This window comes from Argiope bruennichi, chromosome 4, assembly GCF_947563725.1.
Source record: "Argiope bruennichi chromosome 4, qqArgBrue1.1, whole genome shotgun sequence".
Classification (NCBI taxonomy): domain Eukaryota; kingdom Metazoa; phylum Arthropoda; class Arachnida; order Araneae; family Araneidae; genus Argiope; species Argiope bruennichi.
In genome coordinates this window covers 62322858-62341572 of record NC_079154.1, presented here as the reverse complement: position 1 = coordinate 62341572, position 18715 = coordinate 62322858, and the positions used below count along the sequence as shown (strand labels likewise).

General features: G+C 27.5%; 1 protein-coding gene across 2 annotated transcripts; it reads right to left on the bottom strand.

The window, feature by feature from the left end:
- Positions 1-6606: 6606 nt before the first annotated feature.
- LOC129966894 (small ubiquitin-related modifier-like) lies at positions 6607-11031 on the bottom strand. 2 transcript variants are annotated; one of them, XM_056081502.1, is made up of 5 exons: positions 10792-11031; positions 9797-9856; positions 7540-7617; positions 7178-7249; positions 6607-7083 (listed from the first exon to the last, which is right to left on the bottom strand). In XM_056081502.1, the coding sequence occupies exons 1-5, from the start codon at positions 10807-10809 to the stop codon at positions 7021-7023; spliced, it is 291 nt and encodes a 96-aa protein (XP_055937477.1). In that variant the 5' UTR covers positions 10810-11031; the 3' UTR covers positions 6607-7020. The 2 variants fall into 2 exon arrangements, with proteins under 2 accessions (XP_055937477.1, XP_055937478.1); XM_056081503.1 differs by having other exon boundaries at positions 9797-9850; positions 10792-11030.
- Between the last annotated feature and the right edge of the window lie 7684 nt (positions 11032-18715).

Genomic DNA, 18715 nt, shown 5'->3' with positions numbered 1-18715 from the left:
TCTCTCTTGCATAGGAATAGCAATAAATGCTGTCATTTTTTTTTTTTCTTTTATGTATTTAAAATTTACAGAAATGTATGAGGTATTCTTTAACTAAAGTTCAAATACTTGATTGGCTTTTTGAACTGTGAGTGAAGTAATGAGAATATTAGCATATCTCTGTATACTAGAATTATTTTTTATTTATTGGTTTTGAAAAACAAAAAAGGGCCAATTTTATCTGTTTTTCTTGTTAACATATTTGTTAAGAAAGAAAATACATGATGTCCAAAAATCACTATTCTCATTTGAAGTTCATAAAATTTTATAATCAATATCCTTTTTAATATCAAATTAGTTAATCTCATTAAAAAAAAAACTGATCCAAGTTTTATTTTAGGCTTTTAATTTATTTCAGTCATGTAAAATATCTAACATACAGTCTATCTCTTCTTTAAGATTGTATGTTTCTTAGACCTTTTACATTCAAGATTTGATTAATTTCATATCTGTAATTATTTTCAATAGCAAATTTATCTCATTGCTACACATTGTGATTTTAACTTCCAATTTTTGACAATTTACAGTCATTTTATATACTTTCATTAATAAAAAAAAAATATTAATGCATTTATTTAATTCTTCAGAAATGCATCAAACAAAAACTGATATAATATTTTAGATGATAAGCATGTTGGTTAGTTTGTATGATATTTCAATAATCAAATCAGCCAGTGTTGTATAAATTTTTGATATCATTTTTTTCAAACCAGCATAATTTTTATGTTTTACATATACCAATTAGGTAAAAGTGTAATATTTCTTTCAGTGGATTATTTAAGGAGTAACAGATGTTTTTTAAGTGTCTTTTTTTAGCACAATTTAAAAACTTCTGTTGCACTCTCTCCCCCCCCCCCCAATCATTCACATGATTAATTGCACTTTTTCTTTTGCAGAAGCAGCTATGCTGAAGCCAGTATTCATATTAATTTCACACAGCATCTATAAAAAAAAATATTCAAATAACCTGAATAAGCATTAGACATTATTCAGGATAAATGACTACATAATTCTAGAATTACTAAGAATATTTTTTTTTATTAATTTTGTTTGCAAATCTAATAATATAGAAGCCTCCAATAGACACCACTTACTATTTTTTTCAGTCTATGTTAATCACTGACAACTGAAAGCATTTAGTTCGCAATTCACCTTCATTTTGAATTTCAGATATTTTCCTATTTGTTCTATACTTATTGAATAACTCTGTAGAAATGTGCGTATGAGCAAGTTTGAGTAACATTCATATTTGAGTCGGCATGTTACTTCTGGAATGCCGGTATATTATTGTACCTAAATGACATACTACCTCTGGAATGTTGGTATATTATCATATCCAAATGGTGTATTACTTCTCCAAATTGGAATGTTACCTGCTTATCTGTCTTTTGTGATTCTTTATGTATTGATTTATCTTTGGTGCAAGAAAAATAAATCTTAAGAATGGTTTTAAGATATGTTTTAGAAAATTCTTTATTCGAGAAATGTACCATACTATCTAGTTATCTACTCATTGGTGAATGTTTAAAAATGCATATATTGATATTTTAACTTGGATTGGCTTTTTATATTTTGAAATCAGATTGTTTGATTAAAAAAATTTGATAAATATATAAACAATTATATAAATGTTTTTGAAATTTATTGCAAATAAAGGGTTGAAATAATGATTAAATGGAACATGACTGTTTATTTATAAAAGGAAAACATTAAAAAAACATATCAGAATCATCAAATTAATTCTATGTTAGCTGCTATCATGGCAAGACAGGATAATAATACAGACTCATCAAGAAATTTTGTCAATTATTAAAATGCTCATCATATGACTGTTACTTTAAATAGAAACAAAATGCAAACTTTTACTTAAGAAATGTTTTGTTGGGTTGCAATTGAAATTTTATATTTCAATACATTTGTTGAGGTAACAGTTGGGAGGGAAAATATTGTTTTATGGTAGTGTATTTTCATCAATTGATATTGTGACTGGTGCAAGATTAATTGCATCCAAAAATTCTGGAATGAAAAATCTTCATTGATTAACAGCCCAAGTTGTTATAGCAAATAATATCTATAAATTTTATAGTTGGTTGTTTTTTATGAAGTTAATATTTTATTTTAAATTGTACAACAAATTACTCATAAAGTTTGTATAAATTCATAGAAAGTATTATTTGTTTTCTATGATTATTATAAGATTCTGTGAAATTTGAAACTGGCTAATAAAAGTAGCAGTTTTTATTGTGCTGCTGGGTGCAAGAGGCCCATTGGTATTCTGTTTGGAAATATCTTTTGCAGATGATATTTTCAACAGTATAACTGTGAGATTATCATTTCAGTATAAAATTCACGTTTTAAAACTTCAGTTATACTATTGCATTGTGTATTCTTTTATTTATAAAAGGCATAAATAAAAGTCAACTTCAAATATCTTAAATAGTACGCTCAGATAATGCCAAATCTCAATCGCAATAATATGAATTATAATTATATAATTGTAAAGGATTTTCAAGGATCTTGAAAATTCCTTAAATTTTATTTTGCTGGAAAAGTATTTGAGCATTTCCCACATTTTTCAAGGATCTCATGAAAAATTAAGCAATTACTTTTTTTTCTATTTGTAGACCAAAACAAAAAAGAAATCATATTCTAAAAATGCTATTTTATGATTTCAGATGGCATTATGATAATCAATTTTCAGAAAAAAAAAAAAGATGAAAATTAAATTTGAAAGTAAAATTTTTTCTCAACAAGTATGAATGTATTTTCCGGATGCTTGTTACACTCGGGAAAGCTACTATTTAGTTTTTATAATAACATTAAAGGTGTTTAAATTTAGTTTAAAATAACAGTTTATTTTACTACTATTACTTTTTTTGTTATTATACCTGATGAAATTTTAGGACTTTTTGTTTTCTCCTAAATTTGTACAAATAATGTAATTATAATCATTTTTCGACAAAATTGAATTTTTTAAAAATAATGTAGATGATATCACAAGTTAAAATTTTTACTAGCATTTCTCTGTTTTACACATTTTAAAATGAAATTACAAAAATCCCACTCAAATTGAAAAAACATTTGGTCCCGATATAATTTCGTAAGCATTTATATTTAGCACTATGGCATACAATCAGTGTTCCATTTAAGAGACTGGTTGATCTTATTGTATACAGTCTAAAGCTTGATGAATATTCAACCAATCCTTAAAATAAGGCAAAGAAAAATCTGTTTTAAAATGAGGGGGAGGGAAATAAGAAGGTCGAAATCCGATATGTTGTTTCAATTTTAATTGGCCATTCCACAACCAACGATATTTTACAAGGCAATCATGTTCTACAATAAAACTGGATTTGGGGAAGATTTTATCTATCTCTTTATACAGTCCATTAGAAATTTTTAACTCATTGAATGATGAAATTGAATAGGTATTTTCAGTTTTGTTAATAATTGGGAGTAGTTGTAGCCTGCATGGGATTTTAAACTGCTTTTTATGCATTATTCATTCTAAAGTTTGCTAGCGAAAAGAAAAGATTATATTTGAAATCTTTAAAGAATGGAAAACTTCCTAAAAATTTTTGGAGAACCAGACGTCTTTAGAATGCAACTATAGTTGAAGAAGCAAAGGAAATAAAAAACAATTTGGGTCCAAAAGTTCAATTTCTAACACTAATGTCTAAATGTGACAAAGATCCATATCAATTTTTTTTTCTTCCTTTTATTATTGATCTAAATTATCCAACCATTTTTTACATTCTTCTATATTGACTGCACAATTTTAGCACAGAATTTGAAAATGATGGTCACTGTTTGTTTGAAAAGTTTCAGCGCCAGAAAATTGATGTTCTTGAAGACCTAAAAACTGTTGATAGTATGTCTTTGATTTTTCAAATAAAGATTCATATGTTGACTATCAGAAAAGTTAAAAGATTCTTAGGAGACAAGATTCTAAAAAGCAGTTTTAATCAGAAAAAGTTTTTTTCAGTAAAACAGCATTTTGAAGCATGAACGACAGAATTTAGTATGACCTTCATTCAAAAAATTTTGGATAAATTTCCATCTCAACTAAATATTTACAAGTACAGCGTTCAGATTCGAGGACAATAATCAAATAAGTCCTGCTACAACGAGGTGAAAGATATTCTTTCTGTTCTTGTAAGTGCTTACAAGAAAAAGAATGTGGTTTCCATTTTATTAGAATTTAACCACTTTTTGAAAGATGTAACTTATAATTCATTAAAATGTGAGAATTTGAAGTATCTGAAAAATTTTCAAATTATTAATAACCCTTAAGGGAAAATATAGGAAGTTATTAGGATGCTGATATCCTATGGCTAGACCATAGTTGAATGGAACTCTTAAAAATATTGAGGTTGAAAACTTTAAAAAATATGTCATACAAAATTTTATTTCAGATGAATTGGAAAAAAATACTGTGGAGAAGTGAATTTTGAAATCACAAAAAAAATTCTATACGCAGAAAAATGTGCCTTCTAAATAAGCAAAAAAAAATTGACAAAAAGAAAAGTTTACAGTCTCAAAATATTGAAAAGCATAGGGAAAAGAAACACACCGTTGATAAACTAAACGATTTAATATCAAAAAGGACCGAAATTAAGGAGAATTTTGAAACCGCAGAATTGCTCAAACAAAATAGTTGAAAAGACGGATTTTCAGTGCATAATAGAATTAAATAGTTTCAAGAATTGAACATTTAATAATGTAACAAAATATTTTAATGGCACACTTATTTTCATTTCATTTATTTAAATTCAAATAAAGATTTGACTTACGACTAGTATTTTCCCTTTTATTCTACCAAGACCTGGTCAAAAGTAAGTTCATATTGGATAAAAAGTAAGAATTTTATGGAATTTGATTTCTTTTTCAAAAACTTATTTTCACTTAAAAAGTATTTAATTTTCTTTCCAATTCCTAGATTTTTGTAGCTGCAGATGTTTTGTTTATAATTTCTTTCTTTTTTTTAAAGCTATTTATTATCCAATTCTGTTGCAGGTTGCCAATTAACAAGATCCATATAGTTCTCAAAATTAATTTATTGAGATTTGAAGATCTTCTTCGCTCTTAAATCTGTTCCATAGTACTTCTGTAACTTTTATTTGCCAAAAATTTAATAGCTTTTCATAGTTAAATAATATGCACAAAAGAAATTTTTAAAGTACATTATAAAAAGGTTTTTTTCTCTGCCAAGTTAATTGACATTAAAAGTTCATCTTAGATAGCATTTTATACTAACCCCAGAGGGAACATAAGCTTTCATGACAAATTTAACTAGTTTTTTCAACTGCAGGGTTGGTTCAAATAGTATAATTTACAAAAATTCAGAATTATTGTATTATGATTGTTCTAGTTCAGATATCCAAATATGTAAGGAATATTTTACTTCATATCTCAATATTATATAAAGTTTTAAGCGTGTATATTTTAGAATTATTTCAAAAACTATATGGGTCCCTCAAAATTACAAAAGTTCATATTGCAGTAAAAGAATATAAGAGTAAAGAAGCAAATTTTATTAAATTTTGTTACAACAAAGGATTTTAAATATGAACATAACAATCTGTTGCAGAAAATTTGTAACTGAAAATGATATATTCATTTTTTTTTCAACCCAATATTAATTTTTACATACATTAAAAAGTGAGATGTTACTTAACTTCAATGGAAAATTCACAGTATTCAAAGACTTTTGCAAACAATCATATTGATTATCTTATGCCAAAAGATACATATTGTCAGCAATGCCTAACAGTGAGAGTACAACACAAAAATAATCTACCCAGCAAGTAATTCCACACATAATTTTTAAATTAGCAAATTATTTATCTTATTATGCAAATAAAATCAAAGAAAATACACAAGAAACTATCTCCAATCTAAAAAAAACTTTTAAATTTTACCAGCACTCCCGACAAATTGACTGGAAAATCAAATCAGTTTTTAAAAAATGTAATAATAGACCAAGGGAGAAAAAAGGCACTTCAATAAGATAACAATGAAGGCCAACATAAGGAGGACTTATTTATTGATAAGTATTGATTTTAAAAAATCAACATTCACTACTGTGATAATCTACTATAATTTATAAATTGCAATAGCACGGAATAAGCACGAGTACAATATCACAGCGGGAGTATGAATATTTTTTTGCCATTAAATATTCTTTCTACTGTAAAGAATTTATTACTTGCAACTTTATTTTGTATTGAGTGATAAAATTAATTCAAAAACTTTATTGATATAAAAAAGAAACAAAACAAGCTACTATGCTTTTTATAAATCCTAATATTTAAGTGAAATACAAAAATATAATATACATACATGAACTAATTGTTGATTGAAATAAATAGTAAGTTCCCACTCTTAGACATTAACTGTTTTTTCACATTCAAGAAATCCAACCATTTTAAATAAGGTAATTCAGATTTCACTGTTACGTTTTATTTAACCATATGAATTGTTAAATTTTTTATAAATACACAATTAAATTCAAAATAGATAGAAATGTTTAAAAGAATATGAAGAAATACACACTGAACTACACTGTACAATAAATTTTGTTTAATGGAGACTTAACTTACATTTCATTAAAAGGAGTGATCTTAACACAAGTTTGAAATACAGAAAAGAGGAAAATGATGAAGAGGTGACACAGGTATCAGCTAGTATAAGACTACGACAATGGAACACTGAGAGTTTTAACATTATAGTTTGAAGAAAAAAAAAATACATTTTCCAAAAAGTTGCAATTAGCTTGCAGTTTTAGAATAAAAAGAAAAAAAAAATATTAAGGAACATGAGAGGATGATTAATGATCTAAAAACAAGTATATGAAATCCGTTCTTTTAGTTTTCTTAAATGATTTCAGATGATGATTACATACAAAAACAACATACTGATGCTCCATACATAAAAAGAAACAAAACTGAAAAATGTCCCATGCTCACATCTCAACTAAATTTACATCTGACCGCCAGTCTGTTCTTGATACACTTCAATGACATCGTCGTTCTCCATTTCCAACTGCAAGAACAAAGAAAAGCAATTAAAATGCATCATTAGGTTATCAACTGCACCATTTTTTTTTTTTTTTTAAGGGAGGGGAATATCAACAAACCTGTTTTGGCGTTTCATCATCATTGATTCTTCGACCATCAAACAAAAAGCGAAGCGACGTTACGGGGACACCCTGCAGATCAATAAATTTCAGATTTTATTTAAAAAATAATATATTATGCAAAATTAACAAATTTTTGTTACAAAAAAATTAATTAAAATTACATTAAGGGCAAAAGATTTCAATTGGAACAACTGTACCATCCTTTAACAAGGGAGGGGGACACATTTAACACAACTTCAAAAAAATAAATAAAACGATTAAAAATTATATACTAATGAACAAACATAAAAGTAAAATAACTTGCATTTTAAAAATTTCATACAATTAAAATTTAAATAATAAAAAGCATAATACATTACCACTCTCTCACTGTAGGATTTCTTAAGTTTTCCCATCTGTGTGGTCATCTTGACTCGAAAATGTATTTCATTGGAGTCCTAAAAGAACTTGCTATTACTAAAAATTCCTGCATTTTATTCAAATAAGTTTTGTAACATACTGAAAGATTTAAATTTAAATAAACCATTATTATTATTATTATTATTATTTTTACTATTATGGCAAGTTTTACATAAAAAAATCAAAATAAAACAAGTGGCTCAGGAAAAGCTAACCTTTTCTTTTATTCTGGCAATAATAATTATTCTATATATAACTTGAAAGAGCATAATCAGTATAATCAAACTGAATCTGAGAAAGAAGAACTAAGTAGAAATATCAACAAGATATTAAACTACAAAGAATCTCATAAACTGAAACCTGTTAACTGTTCTAAACATAAAAATCTAGAGAAAATCCCACAAGAGCAAATAACTAACCCACGAAATGATAGCCTGCCACCTTTTCAACAGTTAAAATCAACCTTTTATTATAATTTAGTTATGAACAAGTACTGATTGTTTCAGTATCAAGAGACTACCACTTTTCAATGATTCTACCTCACTACAGTATGAGAAGCGGAAGGAAGAGTACAATTCCAGAATTCTTTGACTCTGATTTCCACTCCATTAGATACTTTTTTTTTTTGTTCATTTCCCTCCCCTCCCATTCATATGCAAGTGTTGTGTCATTTCTGACCACACTATTTAATTTTAATTCAAAATTACACATTGACTGTTTATATGGATAGTTGAAGGGGCAAAAAAGACTTCAGGAATAGCACAAAGAATAGTTTTATTTAATATAATTAAATGTGACCAAGATGCCTTTCATATCAAAATTTTATCAGAAAATCAATAACAAATAAAAAAAAGTGCTTTAACATTAAAAAAAAATTTTTTTTTTTGTAAAAAAGTTAATTATGAAATTTTAAGAAGAGAAATCTTCCATCTATTCATCATAATTTAAAAAGTTAGGCTTCGTACAGTAAATAAAAAAAAATCTCAATTTTATAATGAATTTTTCTTCCTTTTATTTGGGGGGGGGGGGGATAATATGAATTCTTTCTTTTTCATCATTATGAATTATTTCTTTACTATTTTATGAACAGTACAAATTACTTCTTTTTCTTTATTATGAATAGGATTCTTTTTCCAAAATATTATGAGTCATCTGCAATTTTGACGCTTTCCAAATTCACTAATAATCCAAAGTTCCCTTTATTGTTAAATGTATTCATCTCCTATTTCCTCTATTTAGACTAAATAAAAGCATCCTGGAACTTGTACAAAAAAATTTTTGAATCTGTGAATGAAGCGAATTTTGCACTCTCTTGTATTTTTCTGCTCCTTTATTAAGTATTTTCCTTAACCATTTTTAACTACTGACTAAAAAGGCTATTACAAATAAAACTATTCAGCAGTTAAAGATGAATGAAGTATTAAAATCCTTTAATTAAAATATATCTGAAAAATATATAAATATTACAACTGAAATATGTTTTCCAACATATTATAAATTTATCACCACATTCCTTATTAAAATTATCATCATCTGTGCTTAAAATAATATGTTAATGTTTAAGCTGATATTCTAATACTTGTAGCCATACATGCTATAAAAACCACGTTGTTCAGAGATTCCTTTTAGCTATGTTTCCATATTTATGTTTAACATGTACATCCATTATTTAAATAAAAATCTCAAAAGCTATGATAAAAAAAGTGGCTGAAAACTATTTCTTTAAATTTCTATTTTTAAAAAAGAAAGCTATTAGAATATTCAAATGCATAAAATTTGCTTGAATAATTTTTATTTGATCCAATAGTGTAAAAAAAATCCTGCATAGTATATGAATCAAATATCATTCTATTCATATTCAAACTTATTTTACACTATGCATGGTAAAATATAATCAATCACCACACATATATTCACAATTAAGTATTAAATTTGTTTTAAATGGCAAAACAAAGATTTCATTGTTAAATTATTCCTAAATAATGAAATATTAATACAGGATTCATGAATTTTTTCTAAAAACAAAACTTCCAGTCAACTCTCACTTTACTTTAACATTAAACAATGTATAGTATAAATACACATAGAAATATGGCTTGTGAACTGTTAAGGGCTAAATGCATCTCAAAACAAGAATTAGATTATTGCCTCATCAGAGGTGAAAGAAAATCATTTAACACAACAAATGCTTATTGTTAAAACAAAAAATTATTTTACCTGTCCAACAACTTTCAGTTTAATGTATTCAGAACCACTGTCACCTTCTGCCTTCTGCTCCTTAAAAAAAAATTCATGCAGAAATCAAGATTTCACAAGTAAAATATGTAGTAATGCAACAAAAAAGAAGTTTTTTTAATCAAAACGAAAACAACAGATTTTATTACCAGATGGAATTAATGCATTTATTTATCTATGTTTCAATAAATAAAACAAAAGTAATATAATTAATGACATTAATTCCTTTTTTTACTTTGAATCTATATTTCCCTCACAATATCATCGCGTGAATTTTGAAGTTCAATACGCACAAACACACACAAAAAAACCTTTTATAGAGATCTTAAATTTAAAAGAGCAATATTTTCGCTCAATTATTAGCTATTAATTTATCTTCATGCGTCAGTCAGCCAGCCATACGCCATGACATGTTCAAAACAATCTCGGCATCAGTACAATATCGTGTCAGAACAGTTTTACTTTCATGCACAGACAAAAGAATTTGATAAGTTCCAATTTGCACTGACTCGATTGGATTCACTGCCAAATTACCCAATTTGATTATATAATCTAATTCTCTTCTTTTTAGTCTCTTTTCCATATTTAAATCAGATGAAGCAAAATCTAAGTTGACATATATATATATACACACAAAGCGATGCCTTCAACTAAAACCTCAGCTGATAATGAATCAACATTCTTTAACGAATTTTTCAGTAATTAAAGCACAAATCATCATTAAAACTACAACAATTTTAAGCGCGATGACGTAATTTCATTTAAGAAAGAGAATTTCAAAACATGACAGGATAACTACATATGGATTCTTTAAATAAGAATATTGAATTATAATAACTATACACATTAACAAAAGGTAAGCATATAATATTTAATTTATTTAGATGTTAATTGTAAATATTTTAATGAAAAAACTGTAAAGAACTCTAACGGTTCTCAAGATTCGATTAAAAAGTAGGCTTAACGTAATACAGTACCTGGAGTTGATCGGCCATTTTTCAATTTCAGTTGAATTATGAAGAAAAAAACAAATAAATCAAGTAAAGAATCCTATTAACAAGCCAGAAAAAACGCAATCTTTTCTCTGAAAGATTCTACGGTTTCTATTGCGAAACAAGCCGACAATAAAGGACCAAGTCTTCTTTCTTGTTCTAAAGAGAAGCTGTATAACACATGTAAAAGAGGGCGCTATTTTCGCGGCTTTTAGACCGGCTTACAGGTTGCTTTTCTGTTTTCGCAAATTTAACTGAAGCCACTTGGGGCTCTGCTTTCAGCTGACGTAATTCATTGATTATTATCAGACTTCAGCAATAAAAATTTTAAAAAATCATATTAATCGATTAAATTTGCTATTAATATTATAAATGATTGAATCTCCAAGATTGTTAATATAATTTGAATAGACTAAAGCACATACGCTTTAGTCATCGATTTTTTTTCATCATTCCACTCTTCTCGAATTTATTGCTATAAAAATAAAATTATAAAAAATTTATTTAAAAAAATGCACATTCAAATTTTGATATAATATTTTGCATCTGATAAAATTTCAATTAGAAATGAGGAGAAATTAAAATTCAATAGAGTCACCTCTCTTGTTCAATTTCTGTAATGGTATCAAATATTTTTCTTTTGTAGGATTAAACAACAAATTCTATTTCACTATCGGATGGTGTCACGTTGATGCTCTACTTGATTATTATCTTTGTTTTTTAATATTTTGTAAGTTCCGAATGGCAACTGCAATAAAAAATGGAATAATGTTATGGTATTTTCAGAATGGCTTTTGAGTAGAGTTTCTTACTTTGATGATATTAATAACCATGATTTACGCCATAAATATATATTTCTGAGTGAAAATTTGGGAAGTTAAACAAAGAGTATATATTTGAACTACAAAAACGTTTGTATTAATGTGGAAGAAGAGAAGTTTCATCCATTTTATGACTACACAAAACATCGAGTTTTTTTTTTTTTTTTCTTTCAAATCTTTCACTTGCGTGTTTTTGGCAATATTAATATTACGGAAAAAAAGAAAAGAAAATTTCTTTCTTTGACTATTAATTCTAGATCCCAGTTTTCACTTTTGTTTTCATTACCATGATATATTTTTCAGGCTAGCATTCAATCTGTAAGTTGTTAAATCTAAAAATTATCGCATATTTTAAAACTCTATCATGTTACGATGTTTCGGTATAATGATACCAAATTCTTTCTTTTTATTTATAAGTTCAATTTGCCCAAATGTTATAAAAGTAACGTTTTTATCCATCTGTTCCGTTTTCGTACTTTGTACCAGAACCAGAAGTACAGTACGAAAAAGTGTCTCACAAAAGTGATGGGACACTTGTGCTTTACAAAAGGAAACTGTAGTAAAATAAATTAAAAAAACATGTGCAAATTTTTTGTGGGTGTGTTTCATACTTAAATTTAGTAACAATTATTACATAACATACATTTTGTCAAAATATTAAAATATTAATTTAATAAAAATACAATTGTTTAGAACGGAACAAAAAATAGCTCACATAAGTGATGGGACACCATTAGATATGCAACAAAAATCGTCTGAAATAAGCAATAAAAAAAATTTTGGTGGTTTTATTTTTACTCAAAAGCAATTGGCAATAATTTATAAAATCGTCTGCAGTATTTCTCTCCAGTTTGTTTTGGAATTTTTACGTTTTTTTAGCTCTGTGCAGCCATGAATGCTAAACAAAAAGAAACTTCGCCTGAAATTCGAAAATTAGTTATTAATTTGAGTATTGAACTTGGAAAATCTATTACAAAAGCTGCTGAAACAGTTAACTTGAGTCATTCAACAGTTTTCAATGTCATTAAACGATATAAAAAAGAATCATATTATTCAGGATAAAAGAAGACCTGGCCGGCCATCAAAGCTATCCAATGGAATAAAGCGAATGATCGTTCGAAATATTAAAAAAAAATCCAAGAAAGAGTGCTCCTAAAGTTGCTGCTGATTTACAAGCATTCTGTGGAGTAATTGTTAATCCTGAGACTATTAGAAGGGTAATTCGATCTGCTGGATATCACTGTAGAGTAGCCAGGAAAAAATTCTTCGTAAGTGAAAAGAATAGAAAACTCAGACTAGCTTTTGCAAAATCCAACATAAATAAGAATTCTGATTACTGGAATAAAGTTATATTTGCTGATGAGAGTAAATTTAATATATTTGGTTCTGACGGTAGAATCTTGGTGTGGAGGGAAGAATTTCGCAAACAGAACTTGGTGCCAACAGTAAAACATGGTGGAGGAGGAGTTATGGTATGGGGGTGTATTTCGTCCGCTGGAGTTGGTAATCTTGTTTTTATTGACAGTATAATGGATCAGTACAAGTATATTGACATTTTAAAGCAAAATTTGAAATCTTCAGCATGAAAATTGAACCTTCATAACGATTTTAAATTCTACCAGGACAATGACCCCAAGTACACTGCTTTGAACGTTAGACTCTGGATGCTGTATAAATGTCATGACATAATAAAAATACCTCCGCAATCTCCAGACTTAAATCCCATAGAGAATATTTGGCAAGAATTGGAATCAAGAATTCGCAAACACACCATTTCCTCAAAACAACAATTAAAATCGGTGCTTCAAGAAGAATAGGGTAAAATCACTCCAGAAATCAGAAAAAATTAGTCGAATCCATCCCAAGAAGATTAAATCATATTTTAAAAGTAAAAGAAAATCCAACAAAATATTAAAACTTTAAAAAAATAAAATTTTTGGATAAATATTTGATGGAAAAGTAAGCGTCCCATCACTTATGTGAGCTATTTTTTGCTCCTTTCTAAACAATTGTATTTTTATTAAATTAATATTTTAATATTTTGACAAAATGTATGTTATGTAATAATTGTTACTAACTTTAAATATGAAACACACCCAAAAAATTTTTGTACATGTTTATTTATTTATTTTATTACAGTTTCCTTTTGTAAAACACAAGTGTCCCATCACTTTTGTGAGACCCTGTACTTCTGGTTCGTAAAGTACAAAGTACGAAAACGGAACAGATGGATGAAAATGTTACTTTTATAACATTTGGGCAAATTGAACTTATAAATAAAAAGAAAGAATTTGATATCATTATACCGAAACATCGTAACATGATAGAGTTTTAAAATATGCGATAATTTTTAGATTTAACAACTTACAGATTGAATGCTAGCCTGAAAAATATATCATGGTAATGAAAACGAAAGTGAAAACTGGGATCTAGAATTAATAGTCAAAGAAAGAAATTTTTTTTTCTTTTTTTCCGTAATATTAATATTGCCAAAAACACGCAAGTGAAAGATTTGAAAGAAAAAAAAATATTTGAATTTTATTTCAACAAAAAAAAAAAAAAATGTGTTGTAACAACCCTATAAGCAAAAAACTCCCAACAACATTGTTATGATATGTATGGTTAAGATATTGTAAGGTATTTAGAATAATGAATAGCATCATGGAGATATTGTAATAAGAAAAGGTGACAAAGTTGTACAACAAATAAGAATAAAAATCATAGTCTCAAATCTGATTTTAAAAATTACTTTGAAAAAAGCTGTAGAAATTTTTAAAAAAATGCTCTCACTGAAAAATTAATTTTTGAAGTTTAAAGTGGTAAAATTTGTGTTTGTATAATATTCTTAAAAAGTTACTGAAAAAAGAGCATAGGGATTTAGATTAATTTTTTTAGTTAAAATTCCAATTAAGATTTTAAAATCTCCGATCTGGATAATTTCCCTTATCTAAGAAGTAACTAAATGCCAATTTTGGTAGCTCTAGATACAATAGTCTGATTATACGTGCCATTTTTTAAAACTTTTTACTTTCATCTTGCTTTAATACAGAGAAAAATGTGAAGTTAATTAAATTTTGAATCATTGGTATTCGTCATAAGAATGTGGATATTAAAAAATATTTAGACTTTTCAGGAAGTCTGGCATTAGGTGTGCTCACATAAAACAATCTGCATTAATATAATATTATAATAAGTTTCCTCTTTTTTTGTGACTAATAAGAAAATAAAGTTTCTACAACGCATGTTTTATGCGACTGTGATCTTATTATTAAACAAATCTATTAAAAGGCTAATAAAATAGCATTGTTTAAATGTCCGCAGTTAAAATTTCTTACAGTATAAAAATATTTCGTTGAGGAAACCATGAAAGTAATGTAACAAATAGTTTTAATTCAACTTAAACTTAATAAATAAACTTGGCGACCTGATAAATTTTAATAGCATTTCAAATTAAAATAATAATCAGATAGCTGGACTAAAATTTTATTATCAAAAATTACTTTAAAAACTGGACTGCTGCATCTAACAACATATCAATAGAAGTTTACAAAACGTACTAGTGAGCAGTGAAGAAATCTCGGCTAGACATCAAAAACAACAATATCACTGAACAAACCAGCAAAATATCAGCCAAATCCAGCACAAACAGACTAGTATATAAAATATTTGTCACTTTGGGTGACAAAAATTTTATAAAGCTCTTTTTTTTAAAAAACAAAAAGCTTATTTTTAAAAGTAGTAGCTAATAGCTGCATTCATTTACAGTCCCGCTAACATTAGATTTGATTTACCAACGGAAAAAAAAATTACTTTTATGTACCTGAATATGATTTATTTATATTATTTAATATTGGATACAACTAAATTTAATTCAAACGAAACAGATACAGTAAAATTTTTTAAAAATGCCATGAAACTGTTTCACAAATGTATGTGACGCTCTAATCAAAGTGCTAAAACTCCTTGCCAAAAGGCAAGGGTGTCAAAAATGGGCTAAATAAGAAAATTTGTAGCTACAGATATTTGGATAAAACTGAAACAAGTCGCTTTCAAGCAAACTCATGGATAACAAAAAGCTATATAACAATGATAGATCAATGGAGTGAAAAAGAGTGACAGAATCGTTGCATCACACGCCCCAAAAGATATGTACTATGCGATTAAAGCAGTCATTCCATGCCACACTTATCTTTTCAAAGGTGAAAGTCGAAAGGTCACAATTTCAAAGGATCGGGTAATTGTTCTTATCTTCGAGGGCATAACTGTTGAGAAAAAGCAATTATTAGTGGTTAACAAAAGTAAAAACCCGCGTTTTTTCTAGGGTATAAAAAGTTTTCGATCGACTACTTTACAAACAATTTTGTTTCGATAGCATCCATCATATTCAGAAACGAGATGGTAAATTGAAATAATCAACTAACTAATAAGATTCCGTTGCTGACATGTAATTGTACTAGCCACAATTTATATTATGTCATTAAAACTCATCAATGGTGTATTTTAGCAGGTAATACATTCTTCTTGCAATCAACGAATAATGCGTGCTTAAAAGGTGTATTACCAATATGAAATGTGGTGCAGAATTTTAGAGAGTGTTAAAGGATATAAAAAGAATTAGTACAAATGGCCTGGTTGAAAAACAAAGCAGATATCTGGAAACGGTGCATCTCTTAACATGCTCCTGTAATCGAATATTGACGTACACGACCAGAAATTGATTCATCTATGGAGATTTAAGATTTAAGTAAAAATTTAAATTAAAATATTCCAGTTGCCATTATACCCCCAGAAGGTATGTTAAAGGAAAAGTATAAGAAGCAGATGATTAGTGTCGAGGATATTCCAATAGATGGTCACACTGCCAGACTGTTTGTGAATAATAAATATTGATAATTCCGACGAGACGAATATACTGAAGGAAATCCTCCAACAAACGCCAAAATGTAGCAAATGAATAGAAATTTTGAGACGCGGTATGAAACATAATTGTAAAAAGAACATGAGTACAAGTAATATATAAATGATCTATTCAAGAATAAATGTCAATCAACAAAAATTAATGAATTTTTTCAATTGTTACATTTGAATTAAATTATGGTCCTGAGGAAAAATTTTTTCCTTTTTATGTAATAAAAATATAGGTTGATTTTACCTATTCGATTATTGTTATCAATTGATTAATTCTATAAAAATTCTTAAGTTTGGAAGTAATCACATTAAGGGCAGGTAATATAAAAATTATAAAGCTGAAACTATTTTTGCATCGTAATTTTACAACAGTCATGCTATTTAAAACATTGCCTTTCGAATATTGTCATATATTGTTGATACAACATTCGTTAATCATGCATGCCCCTAAATTTTTTACAGTATTGTGATGCTACTGGGATAGTATGACTTATTTATTTCAGACGTGCGGTACTGATATATTATATAACAGCAAAAAAAAAAGAAATAGGAACATTGTAAAAGCAAGTATAAATCCTTTAAAATGAAATCATCAGACTAAAAGCAAATGCATTTTGTATGCCAGTAATTTGCGCTACATGAGTTTAAATGCAGAAAAACTTGAAAATTACTTGTTTCTGTGAAATACTGATTCTAAAAACAGCTGAGAAAGGATAGACACATTTTCCAGGAAATTTATACTAAATATTTTATGTAGTAATTATAATTAATTTAAGAATGAGTGTGTGTGTATGCGTCTGTATTTTCCAAGGATGTGTTGATTAGGAATGGACAAATTTTCCAGGCATGGGTCTATAAATATTTTATATAAGTAATAAGAGTGTGTGTATACGTCTGTATTATCCAAAAAGATCTATAGCACATTACAACTATGAAATTCAGAACACAAGAAGAAGGTAGTTTTCAAGGTGACTCAATGCATGTAGATGCCCGAATTTTAAAATTGAATACAGAAAAACTTTTTTTACAATACTTCGTGTTGTGTTCGATGATTTTTCGCACTTATTTGATCATACTATCGTTTCAAATGATTATGGAAAAAGCCCCATGTACTGTAGAAGAGAGCGGAAAATTGTCGTTCTAAGGAAATTGGTTTTGCTTCTCTTATAAAATTTATTGAGTTTCGAAACATTTTGAAAACATTAGTCAATTTTCTAAAAAATTTTTTAAAAATACCTCCATGTTACATTCTAATTCTGTCATTTTTTTTTTCAAATTTTTTGAGATCATAATATGAAAGTTTTCCTCTAATGTAAAACAAAAACAACCAGAATACTTTCATTAGTTAATTTTAATTAAATGTTTTCAAGGTGAGTTCCTAGATTTTTTTCGCTGTCCCGTGACACATCCACTGCGAAGAGTTTTATTTCTTTGCTGGTTTTGCAAAGTGCCAAATTAGGAAACCAAGAATCATGAATATTAATTTTATTTTTTAAATATGACTTAATTTTCAGTTATTTGTTTTCATTTTTATTTTCTGTAAGTTCACTAAACAACAATGAAGAAAAACGAACGCATAAATCAGACTGCATTCCTTAATCGATATTTGATAACAGCTTGCACTTTGGGATTGTTTAAATGCTTACCTGAGTGAAAAACTAATGCTATTTTTCGTAGTTGAATAGAAAAAAAAAGTTAAATTGATTAGAAAGAAAATCATCAGAAAGAGAAATGAAGAATTATTTGTAATAAAATCCCAACGAGTATGAACGAGGTAGAGACTCAAAGTGAAATTGCCGAACCACAGAAAACGAAAGCTGTTTCCAGTTCGTTTGGCTTACAATATGACAATAAATAAAGGACAAAGACACAACTTTGAAAAAAATTCTATGATGCTACAAAATCCTGTTTTCAGTCATGGGAAATTTTATGTGGGCTTTTTTCGAATTAAATTTTTCAATTCGGTGTCTGTTGTTGCTCCTGTGTTGATCCAGGAATTTTTGGCCGATTTTAGATTGATGAAAATGATTTAGATGATTGTTTAAATGATGAGATGCTAAAAAATAATTCAGATTTTTAAACATCTTAGAGTTACATATGCAAATGTTAGAAAACAAATATATCTCTTTCTAATACTAGAAAATTTAAAAATTTATTGACTTAGTTTTTTGAAGTTGGTG